The 22,715-nt window shown below is 50.5% G+C and overlaps 1 protein-coding gene across 1 annotated transcript in view; it reads left to right on the forward strand.

The window, feature by feature from the left end:
- MARCHF10 (membrane associated ring-CH-type finger 10) overlaps positions 1 to 21,582 on the forward strand; it is a 76,138-nt gene extending 54,556 nt beyond the window's left edge. The window contains exons 8-11 of the mRNA XM_039859923.1: positions 3,896 to 4,005; positions 12,245 to 12,358; positions 17,988 to 18,030; positions 21,382 to 21,582. Of these exons, the coding sequence (XP_039715857.1) occupies positions 3,896 to 4,005; positions 12,245 to 12,358; positions 17,988 to 18,030; positions 21,382 to 21,443 (329 nt within the window). The 3' untranslated portion in view covers positions 21,444 to 21,582. The remainder of the gene's footprint in view (positions 1 to 3,895; positions 4,006 to 12,244; positions 12,359 to 17,987; positions 18,031 to 21,381) is intronic.
- The last annotated feature ends 1,133 nt before the right edge of the window (positions 21,583 to 22,715 follow it).

A 22,715-nucleotide genomic window follows, 5' to 3' on the forward strand; every position in this document is an offset into this window, starting at 1 on the left:
AATTCCATGGCTATGAATTAGAAATGCAAGGAAAAAAAAGGAGAAAAAATAGAACATAGAATGCACACGTCCTCCTAAATGCTGTCTATCCAACTGCAGAAATGAAGCAACTTTCTAGTTAGCCCTACCTTTATTTCCTCATATTAAACAGGCTACCAGAAGACCAAGCCCTGGTTAAGAGCCCAAAGGCCCCACCCTGCCCACTCTTCCCTACCCAAAAATGCAGCTTCAGACCCACCTGTCAGGAGTCTGACTGTCCACAGTCCCAAAGTGCTGCCTTTGCACTAAAAATGATTCTTTTTAATAATGTAACTACTTCTAAGCCCGGTAATGCATTAAACAGCTATTATTTGTGTACTTTGTTTATCTGACGCTCTCTTTTTTCTGTAATTAATCTTATGCTTTTCTTATTTCACAAATATTCATTTTAGGAAATATTAAAAATATAAACTTAAAAAGAAAAATCATCTGTAACCCTATAATCCAGAGATAAGCACTGTTAAAAAAACTGTTTCCAGTCTTTTATCTTTGCAGATAAATGCAATATTGAGTGAACATTGGCTTATATTTTATAATATGCCTTACTTTTAATATTTCAAGCCCATTTCTCAATGCCACTTACGCTCTAAAAAAAATTTTCCCTCAGTTAGTTACTTTAATATCTACAAATAAGTATATGACATATGTACACTCTAGAGAATTAGAAACCAAACCAAACCCAGATTCTGGAATGTTGGCATAATCTGTGAGCAAGTGTTGTGTTATTGGTGGGCTCATGTCCAGGTTCATTGGTTCACCATTCATCCCAACCAACATCCGTTGAGTGGTCTCTCTGTGCAAATGCTTTGCCCGTAATACCAGATGCACTTTACAGTTTACAGAACAGGTTCGCCATCAGCCTCGCATCCAGTCTGCCCATCACCCTGTGAAGCAGGTAGCAGTAGTAGTATCATTGTCACCATGGCTTTACGGATGAGGAAACAGAGACCTGGGAAGCTTGTCCAAAGTCACCAAACTCACGAGCCATAGAGGCGAGCCTCAAAGCCAGGTCCCCTGACCACAAACCTCATGCGCTCACCAACATGCCACATCGCCAGCTTCTTCACAGCAGGGAGAGGGGGTTCCGCCTCGGCAGCCCTTTCCCACGCCTCTAGACTTAGGGTACCAGTGCCAGTTCTCCTGGCCTGCACGCCATATCAGCATCTGCCGAGGAGCCTGATACGAGAATTCGTGCATCTACCATCAGTAGCCAGATCTGGAAGAATCATCAGTAGGGTCGCAGGGAGCAGTGGAGGGGCCTGGAGCCCTGGCATTGGGGCAGGCGTGGGGGCATGTTATTCCCTTCCCCTTCCTCTGTTATGTTAACACCCTAGGAACCGGTATTTGTGGAAATTGTAAAGGTGTTGACTCCTGCTCACAGGGCTTGTTTTTCATTTAGTCTCCTGGAGGAGGACTCCGAGGAGGAGGGAGACATGTGTCGGATCTGTCAGATAGCCGGGGGTTCCCCAACCAACCCCCTCCTGGAGCCTTGTGGCTGTGTGGGAAGCCTGCAGTTTGTCCATCAAGAGTGCCTGAAAAAGTGGCTGAAAGTGAAAATAACTTCAGGTAGGAGGGGAAGGAAGAGCAGCAAACTGGCGACCCATATGATAGGAGGCACCTCAGAGCGAGACTCAGCCTGGACAGCACCTCCCGCCCCTCCACGAGCCAGTGCCCTCACTTGCAGCCCCGGCAGATATGACAGATAAGGAGGGGCGGGGCTAAGTGCTGTCCTTAAATCGTGGGAGGGAAACGAAACTTTTTTCAAGTCTGAGAGAAGAATCCTGGACCATGTGCTATTGAACTCTACCCCTGCTTGAGGCCTGAGCAGGGATGCTGAGCTTGCCTCCCCGGGGGAGGGAACTAGAAATGGGTCAGCGGTTGAACCTCAGCAAGCACCACTACGGCCACCATGCCAGCTAGTCGATGCCTGGCAAAAAGAGTTCTGCTTCCTTTTATTTGTGGGGGGAGGGAGGGTGTCACTGAAGAAACCGAGCAAAGCTGCCTCTTTGCAGTAGGGGTAGGAAAGAACTACTGATCGAATTGTCTAGAACCATATTGGACAAAAATTTCCATGTGCTAGTTTTGTCAGCTCTGTCTTTAATAGTGCTTATCACTGGGTGTGAAGCCCCTTCTCAACTCCCTGGGGAGGTTGTAACCTAAATACGGCCCCTAATAGGTTAGCTATGGTTTTCTTGGCAGAGAACAGGAAGTTTTCTTTAAAACACGGTTTTAGGAATGAGAGCAACTTGAACAATGACAGAAAATAAGAATAAAAACATCGAACACTAATGTAAAGAACAACTGGGTTAGAAAACAGTTGCTATGTCTTTCAGGCACACCGCTCTGAAACTTTTCACCCCATAGCCAGGTCCTATCTCTCTCCTCCCTGGTGACCATCCTTCCAGGCAGGCTGTGAGACCCATGAGCTTTAACTCTGTCCCCATGGGTATGGCTGCCTCGCCACCACCCCACCCTCTCCTCCTGCTCCCACCCCTGCTGTTCCCCACTCCTGCCAGCTGGAGAGAACAAATTATTTAATCGGAGGAATGAGCACAGAGGATGATTACATTAACCGTCTCCTCCCCGAGGCCCTTTGACCATATGTGCATCCTCCTGAGCACAAGGAAAGTAGGCCCACTGCCCACGCTGCTCGCGTGCATCTCCACATTGCATGCAGCGGACTTGGTCCTTCAGAGAGCAAAGAGACAAGTGGGTTTCGGCAGCTGATGACTCTGCCATACAATGTTTTATCTTACTAGAAATTTGGGCCAATTAAACATCTAGCGCAGAAAAAAATCACTCGTGAAATCACGATGAATGTGCTGCTAAATGTGTGTCGTTGTCAGTGGTATTGTGGGTGTGTTGAGCGGGGTTAGATGGAAAGACACATGGGACCCTCAGCAACCTAAAACATTACAGAACGATGATCGAAAAAAAAAAATCAAGCAAACAAGACTGCACAAACCCTATCTTTACCAAATAAATGCAGGTAACTAACTTATCCTCTATTTTCTAATGCATAAAATACACACCAGCACGTCATTAGCCAAAATGCAACAACTACATGAGGGGCAAACGTGTGGCAGAATTTTTCCCAGACAGAACAGCCACAGGCCTGCATTTTCCATTTTTATATTAGGACTAAGATAAGCAAAGAAAAAAAAAATGCTGATCTAGAATTCACATTTAACACACACACACACACACACACACACAGCAACAGAGGACGCCTTCTCATGTTTCTTTTCCCAAATGCAGCTGAGCTCAGGCTCAGGCGCTGGCCCTAGAGACTGCTGAGCTAGTGCCCACACCACGCCCCCCAGCTCCCTCACCTTTCTCAGGTGGGAAGTCACCTGCATGGGATTAAAGGCAGATTTTTAAGCCATAGCTTGAGGATAGCTTTTGCCATCAATTTGGTCCTCACTAATTTATTCACTTGGACCTGCATTAGGTCTGTAAGAAAAACACAGCAAAAAGAGAGGCACAATATTTCCTTTTATTTTGCAAACACCTGTGCTATAGACTCTCCACCTCCATGTAGCGAATCCAACTTTATGGACCAGTATGTTTATATTTAAACTGAAAGCAAGACCTGTTATTTAAAAATTTAAAAGTCGTGGGAATTTTACTTCCATGAAGCTTGCATAACAATGAAAATGATTACAAAGGAAATTTTTCCGATTTCAGATTCAAGGTCATTTTCTACAGAAGATGGCTTACTTTAAAAAGAAGGTCACTGAAACTCAGAATTCATAACACACACAAGTTTGCTCTCAAAATGTCAACACAAAAAAGACCCAAGCGTCAACACACAAAGACCTGGGGTTATATGTAACAAAGAATTCTTTAATTAAAGGAGCCGATCTAGGCGCTGTGAAGACCTGTGAGATGTGTAAACAAGGCCTGCTGGTCGACCTGGATGATTTTAACATGACCGAGTTCTACAGGAAGCACCAGCAGTCTCGGGTAAGAGATGCTCACACCTACTTTGCCTCCACAGGCTCAAGTCGGTTAGAGGTAATCTAAGGAATGCAGAAGGCCTGTGTGAGGCATTGAGTTGGGCGTGTCCATTTAGCTCATTTCTTTGAGAAGATCTGTTACTAGATTGGACCACTGGAGGCTTGGAAAGTCTTGGTCACCCAGGGTTGAGGGCCCACTGCTGTCAGGGACAAAAGTAGGAAGCTGCAGTAGCTGACTGGACACACAGAAATAAGAAAAGCCTGGCAAGCTCTGAGCTCAAATTTGCTAAAGTAATTTAACTTTAGTAGCAACAAGAGAAAAAAAAAATCAGGGTCTCGAAGGAAGTGGTCCACAATTTATAGATCAAGTACTCTGGGATAATAAGGAACTGCTTAACTCAAGGGTGATAAACATGTAGTAAGCACCTACTGTGTGCTTTTTAACACCTAGTGAATTAACTCTCCTGGGGTATTTGGATTGCGTTTCTAATACAGTGAAGGAGTTAGTTAACCTTAGGTGGGAAGGTGATTTATGCCCAGGATAATAGTTAATTGCCCAATTCTCAGGTAAACAATCTCTATTTAGAACTGCACTGCACAATATGGAAGCCACAAGCCACATGTGGCTAATGAACAGGCCGCTACTTCCAATCGCACCAAATTGCAAAGACTCAGTACCAAAAGAATGTAAAGTATCACATAAATTTATATTAATTATGTGTTGTGATAATATTTTGGATATATTGGGTTGAATAAAATAGATTGCTAAAATTAACTTCACCAGTTTTTCTTTTTACTTCTTTAACATGGCTACTTGGAATTTTCAAATTACATGTGTGGCTTGCATATGTGGCTCACATCATATTTCTATTGGGTGGTGCTGATCTAGAAGGTGCCTTGTACATAATAAGCAGTCTATAAATATTTATCAAATGAAAACAGCCCACATTACCATTATAATTTAAGACTGACTGACCTCTCTTACAATGTGATTAGGAAAAAATGATTAATAATCACGACCGTAAAGCATGTAATTTTAAAACTATAAAATCATTGTTAACAACTAAAATGTCACCCTTCAGAGAAGAAGTCACTTCAGCTCTCAGATAGTTAGCCTGTATCCAGGACTTTTTTTTTTTTTTTTTTGTACACAGCTGAGTCCAAATGGTACATGTGAGTCTGGGCGATTCTATAATTATTTTTTTTTTAAAAAAAACTCTAAGGCCGCTAGACCGAAGAACAAAATCTTGATAAGAATGGGGCTTTGAACAGCACAACTAGTAAGTTTGGTATCACGGACATAATGCCACAGCAGCATTGCAGAGGACGGGCGTCAGGACATGGATGGGAGGAAGAAAGAATTTCCTGAGAAATAAGTTCAGTATTTTGAGTCCATGCATTTTGAGGGTCTTGACTCCCTCATGAACCCCAGGCACCGAGATCTGAGATGAGAAACAGAAGCAGCTCATATTCTTGGCCCCCGAGGATGCTGGAGTTAAAATAATGAAAGGAACCAGGCCCCCTGAGTGCCTGAGGTCAGGGTGCCAGCCGGGGTGCGGGCAGGTTCCATGTGGTCATCTCGAAGAACAGATTATTTCAGGAAGCACGGCCTGTCAGACTTCCTGAGAAGGACGTGTCCAGACGAGGCTAGGCACCTGGAATACTGCCAGGATGGTCTGCAGACACGACAAACACTGGGCAGCCCAGGGGAACGCCTCGTCCAGTAAATACCCCTTTTGGCCCAAGCATTTCCACATCATTCTCCCTCTGCCGAGCTGCTGCTGCCACCACCAAATACTGCTAGTTTATCGGTGGTGTTTGGAGAATTTGACTTGCTAACAGCAAATTTTTCTAGTTGTACTAAAACATTTGCACTTATGAAGCCAGAGGCAGCCCAGCCCTCCAAAAAGCACACCATCTTTGACTCAGATGTGAACCTAAAGTTTGTTCCCTTCCCCAAAGTTGCTGGATGACCTTGGGGAAACTGTATCAACTCTCTGATCTCAGTTCTCTCATCGGTAGGAAGCAGGAGATGATCATTCCTACCTCGCAGGGTGGGGTGTCGGAAAAGTCCCGAGTACATCACCTGATACAGTGCCTGTGCCGAGCAGGCTCTCAGTGAGAACCGCCATGTTAGAGCCACAGAAACTCCTGGCGTCTTTGGCACTCCAGGGAGAAAGCCAAGTGTACCAGGACCAAGCTAGAGTCCATCCCCGAAGCCAGCCAAGTGGCCCACGCAGGGGTCACACCCACATCCTTGGCTTTACTGAATCCTATCAGCTGGGATAACTGGCTACAAGCACATTCTAAAAAGAACTGTGGAAGTAATTGTGTCAGCCAGAGTCTGGGCAGGAAAAAGAGGATGGCACACTCACAAGGGGTGAGCGATGGGAGCTGAATGAAGAGCAAAAACTGTGGGCAGCGAAAGAAATCAACAAGGAATGACTAAGCATCTGAGGCCGCCCGTGACAAGAGGGGGCAGCTACTGAGATCAAGAGGGCTGTGGCTACAGGAGAGAGTCATCGACAGCCTGTGCCCTTCGGCAGAGGGAAACAGTCACTGCCACACCACTGCCCGGCAGAGAGGGAACAAGGGCAATAATTACTCAGCCTCTCTCCCCTCCCTGCCTCCGGTCTCCCACCAGGGCCTCCTGCCAGGGCCCCCCTCTGGCCAAACCCAATGGGAAGCCAGGGGACAAGGGAGCCTAGTTAGTGCAATCCACTGAGATCAGCCTCAGAGCAGGATGGGAAGAGGATGGAAGGGAAAACGGAAACTATCCAGCATGGTAATTACTCCACTTGGAAGCAGAAAAGAGTTGAAATTAGTTGCGGTAAGAGCTCAACAGGCCCAAGCCTTTTGAAAGTGCCCTTCATTATAATCACAGGTAGAGACCAGACTATCAGACCCACCCCGGTGGGAGAGCCAGTCCCGAGAACCAACGCACGCTATTTATCTGCTGATGGAAAACGCAGTTGAGGTCTCACTTTTACAGCAGTTCTGACGGTTCCGATGGCCTGTTGTGAATTTAATGGTGTCTGTTTGCTAAACGTCTGAGTTCAACTTGAGACACTAGGGAAGCAGGACTTAGACAAGTTCGGGAACTCTGCCTGGATCCAGACTGAAGTACCTGTTCTTTAACACAAAGATATGGAAGACGTAATCCGAGCTCCCTGGGGAGGCCCCTAGGCCTGGCCCTGGAGTCCACGTGGGCACCTATGCTCCTGTGGCCCAGCCCCACACCCGACTGCCACAGTCTGGGCCTCTGTGCCCTCTGAGCCAGCCCGCAGTGCTGTTAACTCCTGGGAAACAGGCTCTTTCATTGAGATAGGGTAGCTGGTGCCAAATATAGACATATACGATGTGAGGGACAAACTGGAAGACGCCTAGAATGGGCTTTAGCTCAGTGTGGCTCTCATTTGGCCTCAACTAACTTATTTTCTCATGCATTTTTCCCATTGAGATTTTTATTCTGCTTTTCTTTAATTATAAAAATCATAGAAACACGAAAATGTTCCCTAATTATATTAACATTTAGCCACATGCCTTTTTTTTCTCTCCTATTAAAATGCTGATGCCCCAGAGATTCTGATTTAACTGGTCTGGAATGGGACCAGGCCTTAATTTTTGTTAAGTGTGGCAAAATACGCCTACCATAAAAGTTTGAACTTTTAAAACACTTACTGAGCGCCTACCGTACATCAAACACAGGTGGAGATGCTACGGTGCCCACGACTAACATAGCCACCACCCCAATGGCGAAAACCGAAGGGCCAGCCAGAACAAGGGACGCACTGGCGGCTGTGGGAACAGCTGCAGAGGGGTCTGGCTGGCTCTCAGGACCAGAGAAGGCCTCTCCACGGAGAGACGTCTTAGAAAAAGAGAGAGTCCGTAGAGTCAAGGCTTGTGACCAAGCTTTGAGTGGCTAGATTAGAAACTCCTCTAAGGCTGTCTGGAGAGAGGCCCCAGGAGGCGAACGCAGCCGTGGGCCCCGGGACCTGGACTGAGCACTTTGGGATGCTGGCACCTGGTGGTCCCCGCCGTAGGCCCGTCAGGGTGTGTGGCAGTTCAGCTCCCTTTCTCTTCTTATTCAAAGACGCCTGGAAACTGAGCCCAACAGGCCTGCACACCCGCGGCCCTTCCTCTGATGGTGCCACCTGCGAGGCAAGCCCTCGTTGCCTCCCACACGTGTCCACCGTAACCTGGAAGTAGGCTCGCGCTTGATTCTGCCTGGGGGCCTCGGTTTTTGAGGGGAAGGAAGAACTCCTGGGTAGTGACAGGTAGGGTTCCATGTAACATTCCAGGCTCCAAAAGGGGCCAGGAGAAAACGGGTTTAAGCAGCATTTGGATCACAGATGGTACGCTCAAATGCCGGAGAGGCCAGGCAGGTTAACGAATGATCGTAATCTTCCAAGTGTCACCGATAGGGAGTGGTGGCAATTGTGGCAAATTGGAGAGTACTCTCTCCGACGGAAAATGTTCATTTCTCCTTCCTTCCAGCCAGGGCAGGTCCGCAGGCCAAATTCAGCTCATTGGCCAACACCTGTTGAGCCTAGTTTAGAGCAGTGGCTCTCAAAAAAATGGGTGGTCTCCAGGCCAGTAGCATCAGCATCACCTGGGAACATGTTAGAAATGCACATTCTTAGGCCCCACCCCAGACTCACTGAACCAGAAACTGGGGGAGATTGGGGAGGTGGTGCCCAGCAACTGTGTTTTAAAGGGTTCTCTCCATAAATCTGATGCATGTAAAAGTCAAAGCCACTAGGGTCATGGTTGAACGGGCCACTGTCTGGTCCAAAATTATGCATTTTTTTCTCATTCTGTAATCTGTACATGTTTATTGAGCACACACTGTGTACCAGGCACTGGGCTAGGCACTAGGAGCACAGGAGCAAACAGGACACGTGTGGTCCTTGCCCTGAATTTTATCTTTAATTCTCAGCTCTCAAAAATATAGGACGTTTTTGTTTTGCGAAATACCACATCCACTAGTATTCCTCATTTCGTCATAATGCCTTTGGGAAACAGGCAGAACAGAGGTGCCATCTCCCCTTTTACAAACGGAGTCACTTTGGCCATATATAATTAAGACTCTTTGCTCAAAGTCATAGCACTCAACGGCCCCAGACTGCCCATTCCAGGGCCCACGCCCACTGCGTGATGGAGATATGCTTTGTGGTCTTGGTCCCGCAGCACAGGAGGGACTCAGCGGGGCTCCGGCTGTCATTGCTCTGAAGCACAGGCCTGGCCTCGCTCCATCTCAACAACGGGCAGATGTCCTCGGACACACGCAGTCCCCTAATCACCCTCACACTTGGGAGCATCGCTTGAACATATTTGAAGACTTGATCAAAGAACATTCTGCCAGGCTGCCTGCTTCTTTGAGCGGATTAATGGAGACTATCCATCGGTACCAAACCTCTTGGTCAAAATGAATATTAAGAAAATGAGGAGGTGGGGGAGGGCAGGAGAAAAGAAAAACATCTGGCAGGAGGGCTGAGTGCTCCAGAGCTCTGGTCCACTGCTCCACATGCTTCTGCACCACCCCCGCCCCCCACACGCATTGCATGTGGGCATCAAAATGCAATGCTACTGGGGCGGGGAGGGGTGAGTCAGGAGAAGCCCAATAAATAACGTCTCGAAACCTAGCTTGTTTTGCCCTTGCCGAACAAATACCATGGAACTCTTTTTTGATAACTAATCCCTCCCACTTGTGGCTCGGAAGATAAAGGATCGACTCTGTGCAACGCCTGCTCTGATTGGCTGGCCCGACCTCTTTGTCGAGCATCACAAGCTCTGCAAAGGGCCACATAAAGGAGCACGGCCAGCAAGATTTATGACGCCATGTGACAGGTTCCCTCCCACAGGCCAGAGAAGAGACACAATCTGCTAGAAGTGACTTTTCAAATTATCTGCAGAAAACATTAGCGAATATTTTCCCATCTGCATGCCTCTGGGCCTTATTGAGTCATAAAAAGTAAATGATTTCCCTGAATGCTTTGACAAACCTGATAGTTCCAAGCCATTTTCTAGCTGATTGATATGCCATTATATATCCAAGAGTCTCAAAGCATAAAAGGCTTACCGGCGAAGAGGGTGCAGGAGAAAAAACCATCGGCAGCTCGCAGGAGTTAGCCAGGGCTGAGAAAAGCAAACAGGGGAGGAGGCTTGGTTTGTGTGGAAGAGCTAAAGGGTAGGTTAGGAAGGCTTCCCGAAGGAGGTGGCTTGCGAAACAGACCATAAAGGAGGCACCAACCCATGGGGAAGGTGGGAGGAGGCAGTTAAAATAGAATAAAGTGAAAACAAGCAACTTCCTCACTGCCTGCTCCAGACCAAAGTCAGAAGAACACAGAAAACATGACTAAAGACTAAAAATACTATGTTAACTGCTAAGGACAATTGATGAGAGCCTTTAAAGATGGGTGTGTAGGGAGGTGGCGGCCGGGGGTGGGGGTCGGGGGCTTGAGCAGTGACCTTGGGGCCAGAGGTCACCACAATGCAGAGTTGGCCGTGATTCAGAAAGAATTGCACATCCATCCTTGCTCAATTTGTCACCTTTTCTGGCAGCTGTTAGGTCCTGGACGGGGTGTGTTCTGTGCCAGCTTCCTAAGCTGCCCTTGATGGAATGGGAACAGGGACATGAGCCTGTAAAGCGGCTTGGACTGCTGCGGGAGGAAGGAAGAGGCACTGAGGTGGTCATTGTGTGTCATGTCCAAGCTTCAATTATCCTGGGAAAACTGTCACAGTTCGGATGTTTCCCAAGGGTGATGTAAAGGGCTGTGCCCTCTGCCGAGGATCTTGGTCCCCCCCACACCCAGGCCTTCCTGAGCACAGGCTGGCTCATTCCCAAGGTCCCCACCCATGGGGAGGTGCCATGAGGACAGACTGGGGATTAAAGTGGTGGAGGGGAGGAGTCTTGCTAATGCCACTAATTTATTGAAGGTCAATGAAACATCCACAGGGTGAGGTCTTGCAGCACAGACCTCCAAAGGAGCTGAGGACAGAGGAGCCATGGTCAGCCAGACGGCCAGATCCTCCCCCACGTACTTCCCTACATTTAAGCACCAGTGAGGGAAAATAAAACACAACCCACCCACCGAGAAAAGGCAAAAACACACTAACAAGCACAAGATGCAGTATCCAAAATAAAAATAAATGCTTAGGAGTCAGGGAGTACAGGAAAGATTGGGATGATTGTTAGGAGGTGACGTTGTGACAGCAGTAAAAGAAGTTGTGGACGTGGCCTGGTAGAAAGCGGGGAGAGAGACATTCAAAACAGAGGCACAAAAACAAGCCAACAGAGCAAACAAGGAAGAACACGCGCAAAGGCCCTGAGGTTCACAGTGCCATCTGAGGCCCTGCCAGGCACACGCTCTCTGGGGGTTAAATGGTAATAGTCCAGCCTGGGAGGGGGCCTTACGTGAGACTATTATTAAGTTCATTCTTAAAGGGAGATGCCCCCGCGGCATCTGTGTCCCAGATTCTCCCACAGAAAACTTTGCTTAGCTAAAATGCAAGTAATCTCTGCTCAGAGGCCAGTAGCTGCATATTATACACAGCCCAACATTCAAACTCCTCACTTCTACCTAATACGGTCCCACTTCATCACCTCCTCAGCCCAATTTTTTTTTTTTTTTAATCCAAAACGAACACCCTCCCCATATACTCCGGACATGCCAGCGAGAAGGGAATTTTGCCCAATACACGCGCACTGGCTCCATCTCTTTGCTTTTGCTGGCATTTCGTGTCTCTGTCTGAAAGGCCCTTAACACCCCTCATGGCCACCTACCAAAGTCCCTCCCATCCTTTAAGGACCATCAAAGAAGCCTTGCCCTATGTCATACTCAGCCAGTGTCTTTCTGCCCTTCGTAGTGCTTGACGTACCTAGCTAGGACTGGAGCTGTTTATGAGTGCGGCTCTCTCTCCTCCATCAGATGATGGGGCCCCAGCAGGATGCTGAGACCTTTTGCCCATGCTCCCCACAACACCCAGCTCTAGGCTTTAACGTGTAACTTCTCAGTGACTGTTCATGGCGTAGGATTGAGCCTGGAGCGTGGCGCTTTCCTGGGGCATCCTCCACTAAGCAGCAAAGAATTTCCGGGTGGCCGCCCGGCCTGCGCCTGGGTCCCCTCTGCTCTCGGGCTCTTGTCCCAGTTCTTGTCACTTCTTGTCCTTGCTACCCTTCGCCCCATGATTTAGATCCTGAATATTTTATAGATGAACTTAAGAACTTTCTTTTCCAAATTCAGGCACAAAATGAGCTGATGAATTCAGGCTTATACCTGGTGCTGCTGCTTCACCTCTATGAGCAGAGGTTTGCAGAACTCATGAGAATCAACTACAACCGGGCTGTGAGAGAGAGGGTAAGTCTGGCTCTGACCCGGACCATCCGGCAGCAGGCCCAGAAACCTTGCAGTGTTATGAGATGTGAAATCTGTTGAGAGCCTCGCGGTCACTTGGTGGGATATGGCACTGTCATTATTAGGACTCAGAGTGGCTGCTAAGTGTATGCACAGTGGTCCTCCGGCTGAAAAGTAAGTGATAATCACATAATTGCTTACTATTAAGCATGAGTAGTCATGCAATGGTCATTAATGGTCCTAGAGGTGAGTGAGTCTCTAGAGATATTTCCTCCCCAAAAGAGAGGCCAGTGAGCCTGCCGGGGCTGGGTGTGCATTATGTGGGGGCATATCCACTGCCCAAGCATGGAGGGCCCATGAAAACAGGGACTTCTCCCATGGGAGAGCTGTTTATTTTGCTTATTCCAGCGTCTGTGTGTGAGAGTGTATGCCAAGAAATAAAGGTGCTGATGGAATCGCCGTTTGTCATTACAGAAGTGACAATGTAGTTACCAAGAATACATCTATGTCTGCCCTTCGCTTAATAAGAGAACGAGGGACCCTCTAGAACAAGGGTCCCCAAACCCCCAGGCTGCAGACTGGTACCAGTTCTTGGCCTGTTAGGAACTGAGCCGCACAGCCTGAGGTGAGTGGCAGGTGAGCGAGCGAAGCTTCGTCTGTATTTGCAGCCGCTCCCCAGTGCTAGCATCACCGCCTCAGCTCCACTTCACATCATCGGGCATTAGAGTCTCATAGGAGCGCCGGTCCCTGGTGCCAGAAAGGTTGGGGACCGCTGCTGGGAGGCTTGATGGTGTGGAGGGAGAAGCCTGGGTCTGCTGCTAACTGGAGCCTGGCCTTAGCCAAGTCAACCAGAATGTGGGAGGTGGACAAACCAACCTCTGAAGCCTCTTGGTCATTGTCAAGTCAGAACCCTGAGCCCCAAACTTCCCTCTCGGTTAAATGCCTCTCTGTGGCCGGCCCAGGAGAGAGCGGGTATACTTTTAGTGTTTGGGTTCCCAGAACACCCCTTGAGGCTTGGAACTTGACATCTGCTCATGTCAGGTCATGACTGGAAAAAGGACACCGATGTAGCAGTGAACAAGCCACCAGTCGTGCCACGGGGCAGTCTCAGTGACACTCTCCACCCTCTCCCATGAACCTCTCTTTCTCTTCACTTTCTTCTCTATCTCTGTCTCCTCCTCTACCTCGCGGGGATGAGAGGCATCTGCCAGCGTAGTCACTGCCTAGAGGTTGGAAGCCAGGGATTCCAAGTGTTGCTTCCATCCCCGGACCTTGCATGACTGGAGGCTCTCGTGAGCCACTTGGAGCCGTCCCTGTTAAAAACGCCTGGTTCAAACCCTTAGTCATGAGAATTCTAGCTTTGTCCCTTCTTTTTCTTTTCTGGCTTCAATCGCCCCCACCCCCACCCTTGACCCAAAGCTCTCAGCTAAGAAAACAGGCTGGGTCTTTGCCAAGCTATCTCCTCAGAAATCTCACCCTCTTTTTGACCTGGGCCTGTCCTTCCTTTGACTCTTCCGCAGTTTTAATGGTGACATAAATTCCTCAGAGAAATACATTTAAAAAAGAAAAAAAAAAAGGAAAATAATAGTACAAGAAGCAGGAAATGATCCTTTGTTAACATTTCTGTAACTTCATTTCCATGCTTCCACATCTTTTTAATGAACTTTTTATTGCGCATGGAACTTCAAAGCACCCGGGGTTGATATAGGTTACAGATGGCCGCAGTGTCAGCGAGCTAATAATGCAAGGGATGTTAGCCTCCAAAACAACAAAGCAAGCACGAGAAGACAACAAACAGCACAACCCGGCGGGTGGAAAACCAAGGCTCTAAAGCACTGCCTCTGGAGAACCTGCTGGTCAAACTATCCCAGAGAAGGAGTAAGGGACACCAGGGGCAAGCCACGAACCAGGGGGGAAGGACAGGGCCACGTGCTTCCCTAAGCACAGCTTACATTGGAGACACCTGAGACAGACCTCACCCACTAAACCGGCAAGCCATCACCGGCACAAACGACTGGCCAAGAGGTACACAGATGGTAGTAGGAAAGCAACGGCTTTTGTCAAATTCACACTTCTGCATTTGAATCTCAGTATTTTTCTTGCAGAAAATACTCAGAATCTGTGGGCAACATTTAGCAAAAGAGAGGCACTGTGGGAGGAGACAGCCCTCCTTCCCGCTCCCTCACCTACCAGAACTGGAGGGCTCGTTCACGACAGGCCTCTAGGTTGTGCCTCGCTAATGCGCCCAGTGATGAATGACTGTCAGTGGCAATGATCATTCATTCACTCATTCATTTCATGCCCTGACCCATATCAGGTGCTGAGATGAGATCAGAGAGAGTGGCTACCAGACGGGATGCCACGAGTCCTCTGTGCCGCTTACAGTCGGGTTGGAATTTATAAAACCGGGAAATATTATATCTATAAACCAGAAAGTAATTGGAAAGTAACGCTTGGTCAGGAGGACCAGTGGCCCCAGTGAATTCCCAGGAGGTGTAAAATTGACAACTGCAGATTTTCCCTAGCTGGGGCTTCCTGAGGTTTCTAATGATCCCATGAGCAAACAATTTGTCTTCCCAGTGAGGCTGTGAGCTATTTGAAGGCAAAGCCAGGCCTTCCACTCCTGTCTCTCAGGATGCTGGCACACAGAGAATCGTATCTGACTGCTGACCATGTCCGAGGCACTATGTATGCCAGGAGCATTGACTGATTCTATAAGTGCTAAATGACTGCCAAATAAAGACGTGGTCTTGTGGGGTGGGGGTGAGGTGTTTCATTAGCAACTTGGGCATGGAACCCTTATCTCTTTTGTACCCCCACAGTCCTCCAGTACCTAGAAATTGCCTAGCACATAATAGGTGCTCAATAACCTTTGATGCCCAAACAATAAATTAATGAACCAGAACATGCTTCTTCCAGGAGGTGAGTCTTGAGTCACGTTTCGGAGAAAGCGATAGCACAGATTTGTGCAGAGAAAGGTATTCTAGGCGAAGGAACACCCAAGTTCAAGGTATATTTACGTATTCAAAGATTTTCTGTGCGCCTACAATGGGCCGGGTTCTAACCTAGATTTCTGGGAATACAAAGATGATTAAGATATTTCTTGCCTATAAGGCCCTCAGAGTCTAAAGAGAGACTAGACGGGTAACCAAGAGTATCAAAAATGTGCCCAGCGTTATGATAAAAAGTCTGAGCCAGCTGCGGAGAAACGGAGCAGAGTTGGATGACAGAGGAGCCGCCCTCCTCGTCCCCGCCTTCCACTCCTTCTCCGGGACACCCTCCGGGCAGGGTCTTTGGGGACAGAAGTCCATGTTTCCGAGGCCTTGCTTCTAAGCCACGTAGTTTGTACTCTTTGCCGTCAGTCTTCCCACTGCTTTGAGAGCCCAGTGGCAAAGCTGCTTCCATTATAACTTTTGCTCAACTGATCAGCTGAGGTGATGTTTGCATTGAATCCTGGAGAGTTTAGCACATGGGCAAGGGCAGGTGGTGAAGGGTGGGGGTTGGCGGGGAGTAATTCCACGTGGAAGGAAATTCAAAGACTCAGAGACCTGGGAAAAGATCTGCATGTTTGGGAAAGTCAAGGAGTTGAGTGTGGCTGGGACTGGCAGGAAGCGAGCCTAGAGGCGGAGGCAGGGAGCAGGTTGTGAAGGGTTTGTGTGCAGCTCTAAAAGGCCAGCGAAGGTTTTCTAGCCTGGGATTAGCAGGCCAGGAGACTTGCATTTTTTGAGAGATAATCGGAGGGTGCGCTGGAGGGAGCTGACCCCAGCTGGGTAGCAGTTGCAATGGTACAGGGTGAGGGGCTGAGTTGAGAATCTGGTCACCTATCCCCAGAGCTTGAACAACTGAGGTGCTGTCATGTAGACAGTACTTGGGGTCGGGCAGGTCTGGATGCAGGGAGACCCTTCTCAGACCCACTTCATGGGATCACTGGGAAAGGCCACGTGGGGAGCCCTGGAGACGGGAAGGACGGACTTGGTGGGCGCGGAGCGAGGCCGGGGCTGAAGGGAGCGCTGAACGGTGCTCTCTGCCGTGCCTAGCAGGAAGCCGTCCTTCTCTCGCTTTAGTGCTCATGGGAGGGGCACCTCCGGGGACACAAGACCCCACCAGACTCGTGACCTAACTCGGCTCCCCCTTGAATCTGATAGGGACCATGGGTGGCCTGTGAGATGGAGCTACATGGACTTGCCTTCTCTCTCCTCCCTCCCTTTCAGCACCCACCCAGAGCACTCCATTATTCAAGGCCTGCACCCCCAAAACCTCCTAGCCTGGGCGTCCTCATAGCTGTAGGCCTTGTCTCTACCATGCTCGCCATCCCTCCAGTGAAATGTACCTGGACCTCGAATTTCCCTCCCTGCCTGCCCTTGGCAGCTCCCCTGTCCCCTTAGGGGCCTATTTCCCTGAACTCTGTAAAGCAATAGCGAGAATCCCTGTCAGTGGGCTGAAGGCAAAGGGGGAGGGACCCCAGGCCTTCCCCACCACTGCGGTGATCTCCTGGAGTGAGGCCACCTTTGTCTCCTGCCCCAGGTGTGCCGCAGTAACCCTGCACCTTCAGGGAAGCTTCACCTACTAGGGGGGAGGGGAGGGGCAGTGCAGTGTGGCTGGCCTGGGCAGCAGGGTAGGGTCTTGAAGTAGTTTTCAGATCCCATCGATCCATTCACGTGCGAGGCCGGGCGAACTTTCTCTAGGCCCTCCCCATTCACACCCTCTCTACCAAAGCCAAACTCTCACCTCAAAGGACCAAATCCACCCAGAATATGAGAGATCCAGGCTCGGCCCACACTCATCATGAGGGCTTTTCCTGGTAGAGTGTGAGAGCTGGTTTAGAGTGATGTGATCACCGGGCACAGAGTCTGGGGGCGGGATGAACTCCTGTCAGCAGCCCCGAGAAAATGGAGGCCATGGTTAGCACAGTCCTGATGTATAATTTACCAGGTAAACGGCACTGCTATTGTATAAGAAACTCCATCCTTCTCTGCCCTCTTTCTGGCCAGCAGGTGAGAGGCACCCAGGGGCCCAAAGCTGCCTCCACACCGGCCAGGCAGTTGCCCCAGTAACAGTGTCTGGCACCCCTTGTTTTGATCCCCAGCCTATCACAAAACCCCTCTTCTCCTGGGGTTAGAGCACCAGCCTGCAGCGGCGAGCCCACATCCTTGCAGCCTGGCACAATGGGCTCCCACGGAGTACACAGTGTTTCTTATTGTGGCATAAAATGCCATAAAGTCAGGACAAAGACGAAGCCCAGAGCCTCGATGTGCCTGCTGCTTCCTGCCGGGCAGAGAATCAAGCGATTGTTTAAAAGCCAGTGGTGAGGCAAGTGGCCAATTAGCACGGCCTTCACCCCCACTGGCCTGTGATTCTGACCATCAGAATGGGGTTCTGCCATTCAGATCAATTGCGGAGAGGACGCAAGTCTGCTTTCACTGCTGAATTTAGAGGCCCTGAACCAGCAAGGTGACCAGCCCTGCAGACGCGGACTTAATATTACCATGCCCTTGGCACCTCCGCCCATTTCCTCTGCCCCATTAAGGTGATGTAAGGGATTTCTAGAACATTCCTGAGACTAGGGAATTATACATCTGTTCACGACTGCTGTGGAAAAACAATTCATTTTTCATTGTCTTCTTTCTCATAGTTGTCAAGAAATTTCCCACAACCCAGACCAGAAGAAAATGAAAGTAGGTTTGCGGGTCAGTCTCACCATTTGGAGGGGGCTTGCTAATTTACTCTCTTTCTGTCACTGTGTTGAACCTAATATGTGGAAGGAAGTAATGACCACCACCCGGAGGCGAAAAATAACCCCGCAAAGCTGGGGACACTCTAGCTGCAGCGGTCAGGAAGGCGAGTCCCAGTACGCTGGACGCAGAGGAGATAAGAATTTTGATTCATCCCGACAGCAAGGAAAAGGGCCGACAAAAGCGAAGATGGTTTTGTCGGACCTACAATGACTTGCTGCAGGTCATTCTCCTTTTCTTTTGCTGGAATTCTGCAGCCTCCAGTACTTGGGGGAGCCTCTCAGGTTATTTTCCAAACCCCGGAAGGGGGCCCTTTCGCTATTACCGGAAGGGACCACATTCAATCACAAGCTGGGGACTTTATTGAATTTTTCTCACCATGGGGCCCAATCCAGTAGGTCTGTCTGCTGGATTCAGAGATTGAACAAGGAAAACAGGTCTCCTGAGAAAGGTCCCTCGAAGCAGGCAAACCTGTCTTCCAACGGGTTCATTATCCCATAGAAAACCCAATGAAGAAAATGTGTTAAGTTAAAGCAGGAGCGCTTGCAGTCAGACCCGGGAAGAGCTTCTCCATCGGCAGGGAAAGTGAACGTTACAGTGAACAGAGTGGGAAGAGACAATTCGGTCCCCAGAGGCTCTTCTAGGGGAGAAATTTTACAGCTGCCGGCCCTAAAAGGTTGAGAACAGCCATTCCCGCACTGACTTTGCCACCAGAATCACCTGGGGACTTACCCAAAGTAGATTCCTGGGCCTCTCAGAGATTCCGAGTCAGGCCAAGGGGATGAGTCCCTGGTGATCCCGACGCAGCCAGTTACGGGGATGCTTTTGGGAACCCCAATAGACCTGCCTGGAGAAGCTGGACCAGCTCCAAACTGCACAGGGTGGGGCCCAGATGACGACGCTAGAGAACCCAGTTTACTCTTCGGGGCCCGCAGTCCCCAGAACTCGGGGGGCCATCTTCAGAGGCGCAGGGAGGACCACTCCCTCCGTGCACAAAGAATCCCAGGCCCGGGTGCGACCGCGGGTGCCAGCGGAGCCGGGTGAGGGCCCAGTGCCTCCTCGTGTCCGCCGGGGGCCACTTTCTGGGCAGCTGCCCCCGACACCCAGCACTGCCGCTAGGGCCGACCCAGAGTTGCTGCCACCCCCAACCCCCCGGCAGCTGGGAAGGGAGCGAGCGGGAAGGGAGCTGTGCGGTGGAGAAAAGACCTTTGTGTCGAGGGCGCGCACACCCCCTCTCGGGGAAAACGCCTGCGCGTCTCGCCTCTCGGTCCCAATCGCGGCATTTGGCGCGAGCCCCTGCCCCGGAAAGGGCGCGACGGTGAGCCGACCTCGGGCGCCGGGGAGGACTCCGGACCGAGGCTCCGGCCGGGTCTCCGCGCCGCGCCTGGCTGGGCCCCTCCCCAACCCCCGCCCCGGAGGCGCCCGCGGCCCTCCCGGGTTCGAGGAAACCTCCTGCTCCTCTGCGCGCCCGCGTGGCTTCCGCTGGGCAGGGGCGCCCCCTAGTGCCCAGCGCGGGCCGCTGCCGCCCTGCTGTCCCGGGAGAGCTGAGCAAGACTGAGCCTTTCTCCTAGAGGCCGAGCTCGGGGGTGGGGAAGGGACACCCCGGCCAACAATCTCGGGCCACAGGGGAGACTGACGTTTCTGGAGGGCAAGAGTAGAGCATCCTTGGGGTGGTGCTTAAAAAGGAGTCTCCACGGAGGCGGCTCTGCGAGCGTCCTGCGCTGCGATGCTGCCCTCCCGTGTTGCTCGAGAGCTATCATTTGCCATCTCTCTTCAGTAAGCGGAGACTAGCTCTAGGATCCACCCACTACCCCGCCCCAGCCCCAATGTGGGGGCAGCCAGCTCTCCCCTGGAAATGTAGGTCTAGGTCCTCTCTACCTGCCCCCAGCCCTGGCGCAGCAGCGGCGGAAAAGAGCCCTGCACATAGGGACTGACCTGGCACGCTGGTCAGATTCTGCCCATGCCCAGGCCCTTGCCCAGCTTGCCGCCAGAGCCATGACTGAGAAAAGAGCCGGCGCAGCCAAAGGCAGATCCGCATGCCTTCCGCCTTCCCCACCGGTCACACTCTTCTTTGGTCCCCAGCAGCCTGGCATGACTCACCTGGTTGGCAGCACTTTATTGAGATGAGTTGCCAGAGCTGAGTCACAGCTGTGACCTGCTGCCCTAGCTCATTTCGGGTAAACAGGGAGGAGAGAAAGGCAAAACATAAGGGTCCACCAGGTGGCACAAAGAGATGCCAACGTCTTTGAGGCTCCATGGTACCCATGCCAACCTTCTCACCAGGCACCCCCTCCCCTGCACCTGGGAATCGAGGCCACACACAAATGCCACAGGTGGCACCAAGGTAAGGGCAGCTGGGAAGAGTCCCTGGGTGGGGGTGCCCAGGTCTGACAACCCATCACATGACTCTGTGACCCAGCTCCCCTGACAGTTGCTTCCTAGCTGGCACGAATAACTGTCACCACAGCCAGGTCCACAGCCAGGGAGGGGAACATGCTTCCTGCAGCCATCAACACAGGTGTGGACAGGAGCAGGCATGAGGGCCAGAGCACCTCCCCCCCCCACCACCACCACCATATGCATGAGTCAAGACTATTAGCTTTGGGGGAGAGAACAGGATGGGGAATCCATCTCAGGCTGGGGCTTCCTTGTGGCAGAAGTAGAAGCCCCCCTTCAATAGTCAGAAACCATTCATTTCCAAATAGTCAGGGGGCACTAACTCAAGCCGATAAGAAATATATTGAAAACAAGAGTTTCCTCCAAGAATGAAGAAGGGTTCCCCCAACCCCATTCCACCTCCTCACTCAGACCCCACTGTCATCCCATTGCCTCTGTGCCTTCCTCTCCCTCCCTCCTATCCCATGACCCTCTGCTTCTAGCCATTTGATCTCTGAAAAACTTCCCTAAAACCTACATCTATTTTCCCCTTCCCCAAGTTAAGGAAGTGAGCTTATGTGGGGGCATTACCCTGAGAGACTCCTCCAGCTATTCATCCTGCAAACATCTGCACCAGGCCATGCGGGGTTGTGGAGATGACTAAGGTGCTTTTGTTGAGGGACTTAGAGTCTAGCTCCCCTGGCCTGGCTAGAAGCCTAGTGCGGCAGTCTGGGAATTCCCAGACTGCGGGTCTCTGTTCCCCACACCGTTCCAGGCACTGCAGCATGTGTGTGGCTGGCCGCTGGGGCTGGGGTGGGGGACAAGGGGGCAGGAGGGGCGGCAATGCCACACCCCCTCCATGACAGATCTCGCAGTCAGCTATGGCTCTACAGACTGAGAGATATTTTTGCTTTCCAGATTCTGAGTTGGGAGACGGAAATGAAAGCAGCATTTATCAAAGCAACAGCCGGGTCATCTAGCAAGGGAGCTGGCCATGGAGCTCGGCGGAGACCTCGCTCCCAGCTGCCCTTTCTATGCCCCCATGTGCCTCCCTGCCTTCCTCCTCCTCTTTACTGAAACTAAAACCATCGTGTCCAGTTACCACTTTCACCTATGCCAATCTCTTCTTGGGGTCTGGCTTGAGCATCTATGGACAGCAACAGTGACCAGCCCAGCCCCAGACAGCACAGGCCAAGTAGCCTGGGCTTGTTGAGCCCCTGGCAGGCTGTCTTGCTGCTGCCTCTCAGGCCAGATGCCCCAGGGGACCCAGCAGTCCTGACAGGCCCAGCGGCTTGGGGTCCCTCTATTGAGGGTGCCTGTTCAGGCCTCACTCCACCGTGAGTGGAATTAAGCCGTGTATTCAGTAAACTGACTTAATTCACCCAGCTTCATTTTGTTTATTTCAATTCCCCTGGACAAAGGCTCAGGGATTCCAGTTGGGAGAAGGAAGCACATCTCACAGCCCCCACCCACCTCCACTTCTCCTTGCTCCCCGCCATCATTATTACAAGGGATGACACATCCTGGACCCCCACGGGCCGGGACACCTGGATGGCCAGCTGCCCCCCGCAGGTACCCACTTAGGATCTACTTGGTGCTTCTCTCCTTATTACATCTTAGGGCCCAGAGACCAGATCAAAAAAGGTCAGAGAAGGCTCATGATAAAACTGTGTGTGTGTGTGTGTGTGTGTGAGAGAGAGAGAGAGAGAGAGAGAGAGAGAGAGAGAGAGAGAGAGCGAGCGAGAGCGCGAGAGAATAATAAAGGATGGAGGGAAAAAACTACTGATACATGCAAAAACACTATGCTAAGTGAAAGAAGCCAAACACAAAAGACTACATGTTGTATGATTCTATTGATATGCAATTTCTAGAAAAGGCAAAAGTCTAGAGACAGAAGGATCAGCGGTCGCAGGGCATTGGGACGAGGAGCAGAGGTTGACTGCAGGCAGCTCAAGACGAGTTTGGGTGTGATGAAGAAGGCATTCTAAAGCTGGTTCACGCTAAGGTTTACTCAACTGGATGACTTTACTAAAGTTCATTAAACTGTGCACTTAAATGGGTGAACTCTATGGTCTAATTGTAAAATATTCCTCAGTGAGTTTTCTGAAGACTGCAGGAAGGAACAGAGAGAGAGGAGGAAGAGAGAGAGGCAATGTCGAGGGAAAAGAGGTGCTTCTCCCCGTCCCCTCTAAGACTCCCACTCCTCAGGCCAGGAGTGGCCACTGCAGATTTTGCTGAAAAGAGGATTTTAT

The sequence above is a fragment of the Pteropus medius genome, unplaced genomic scaffold (assembly GCF_902729225.1).
Source record: "Pteropus medius unplaced genomic scaffold, Ma_sr-lr_union100, whole genome shotgun sequence".
In the NCBI taxonomy this organism is placed as follows: Eukaryota; Metazoa; Chordata; class Mammalia; order Chiroptera; family Pteropodidae; genus Pteropus; species Pteropus medius.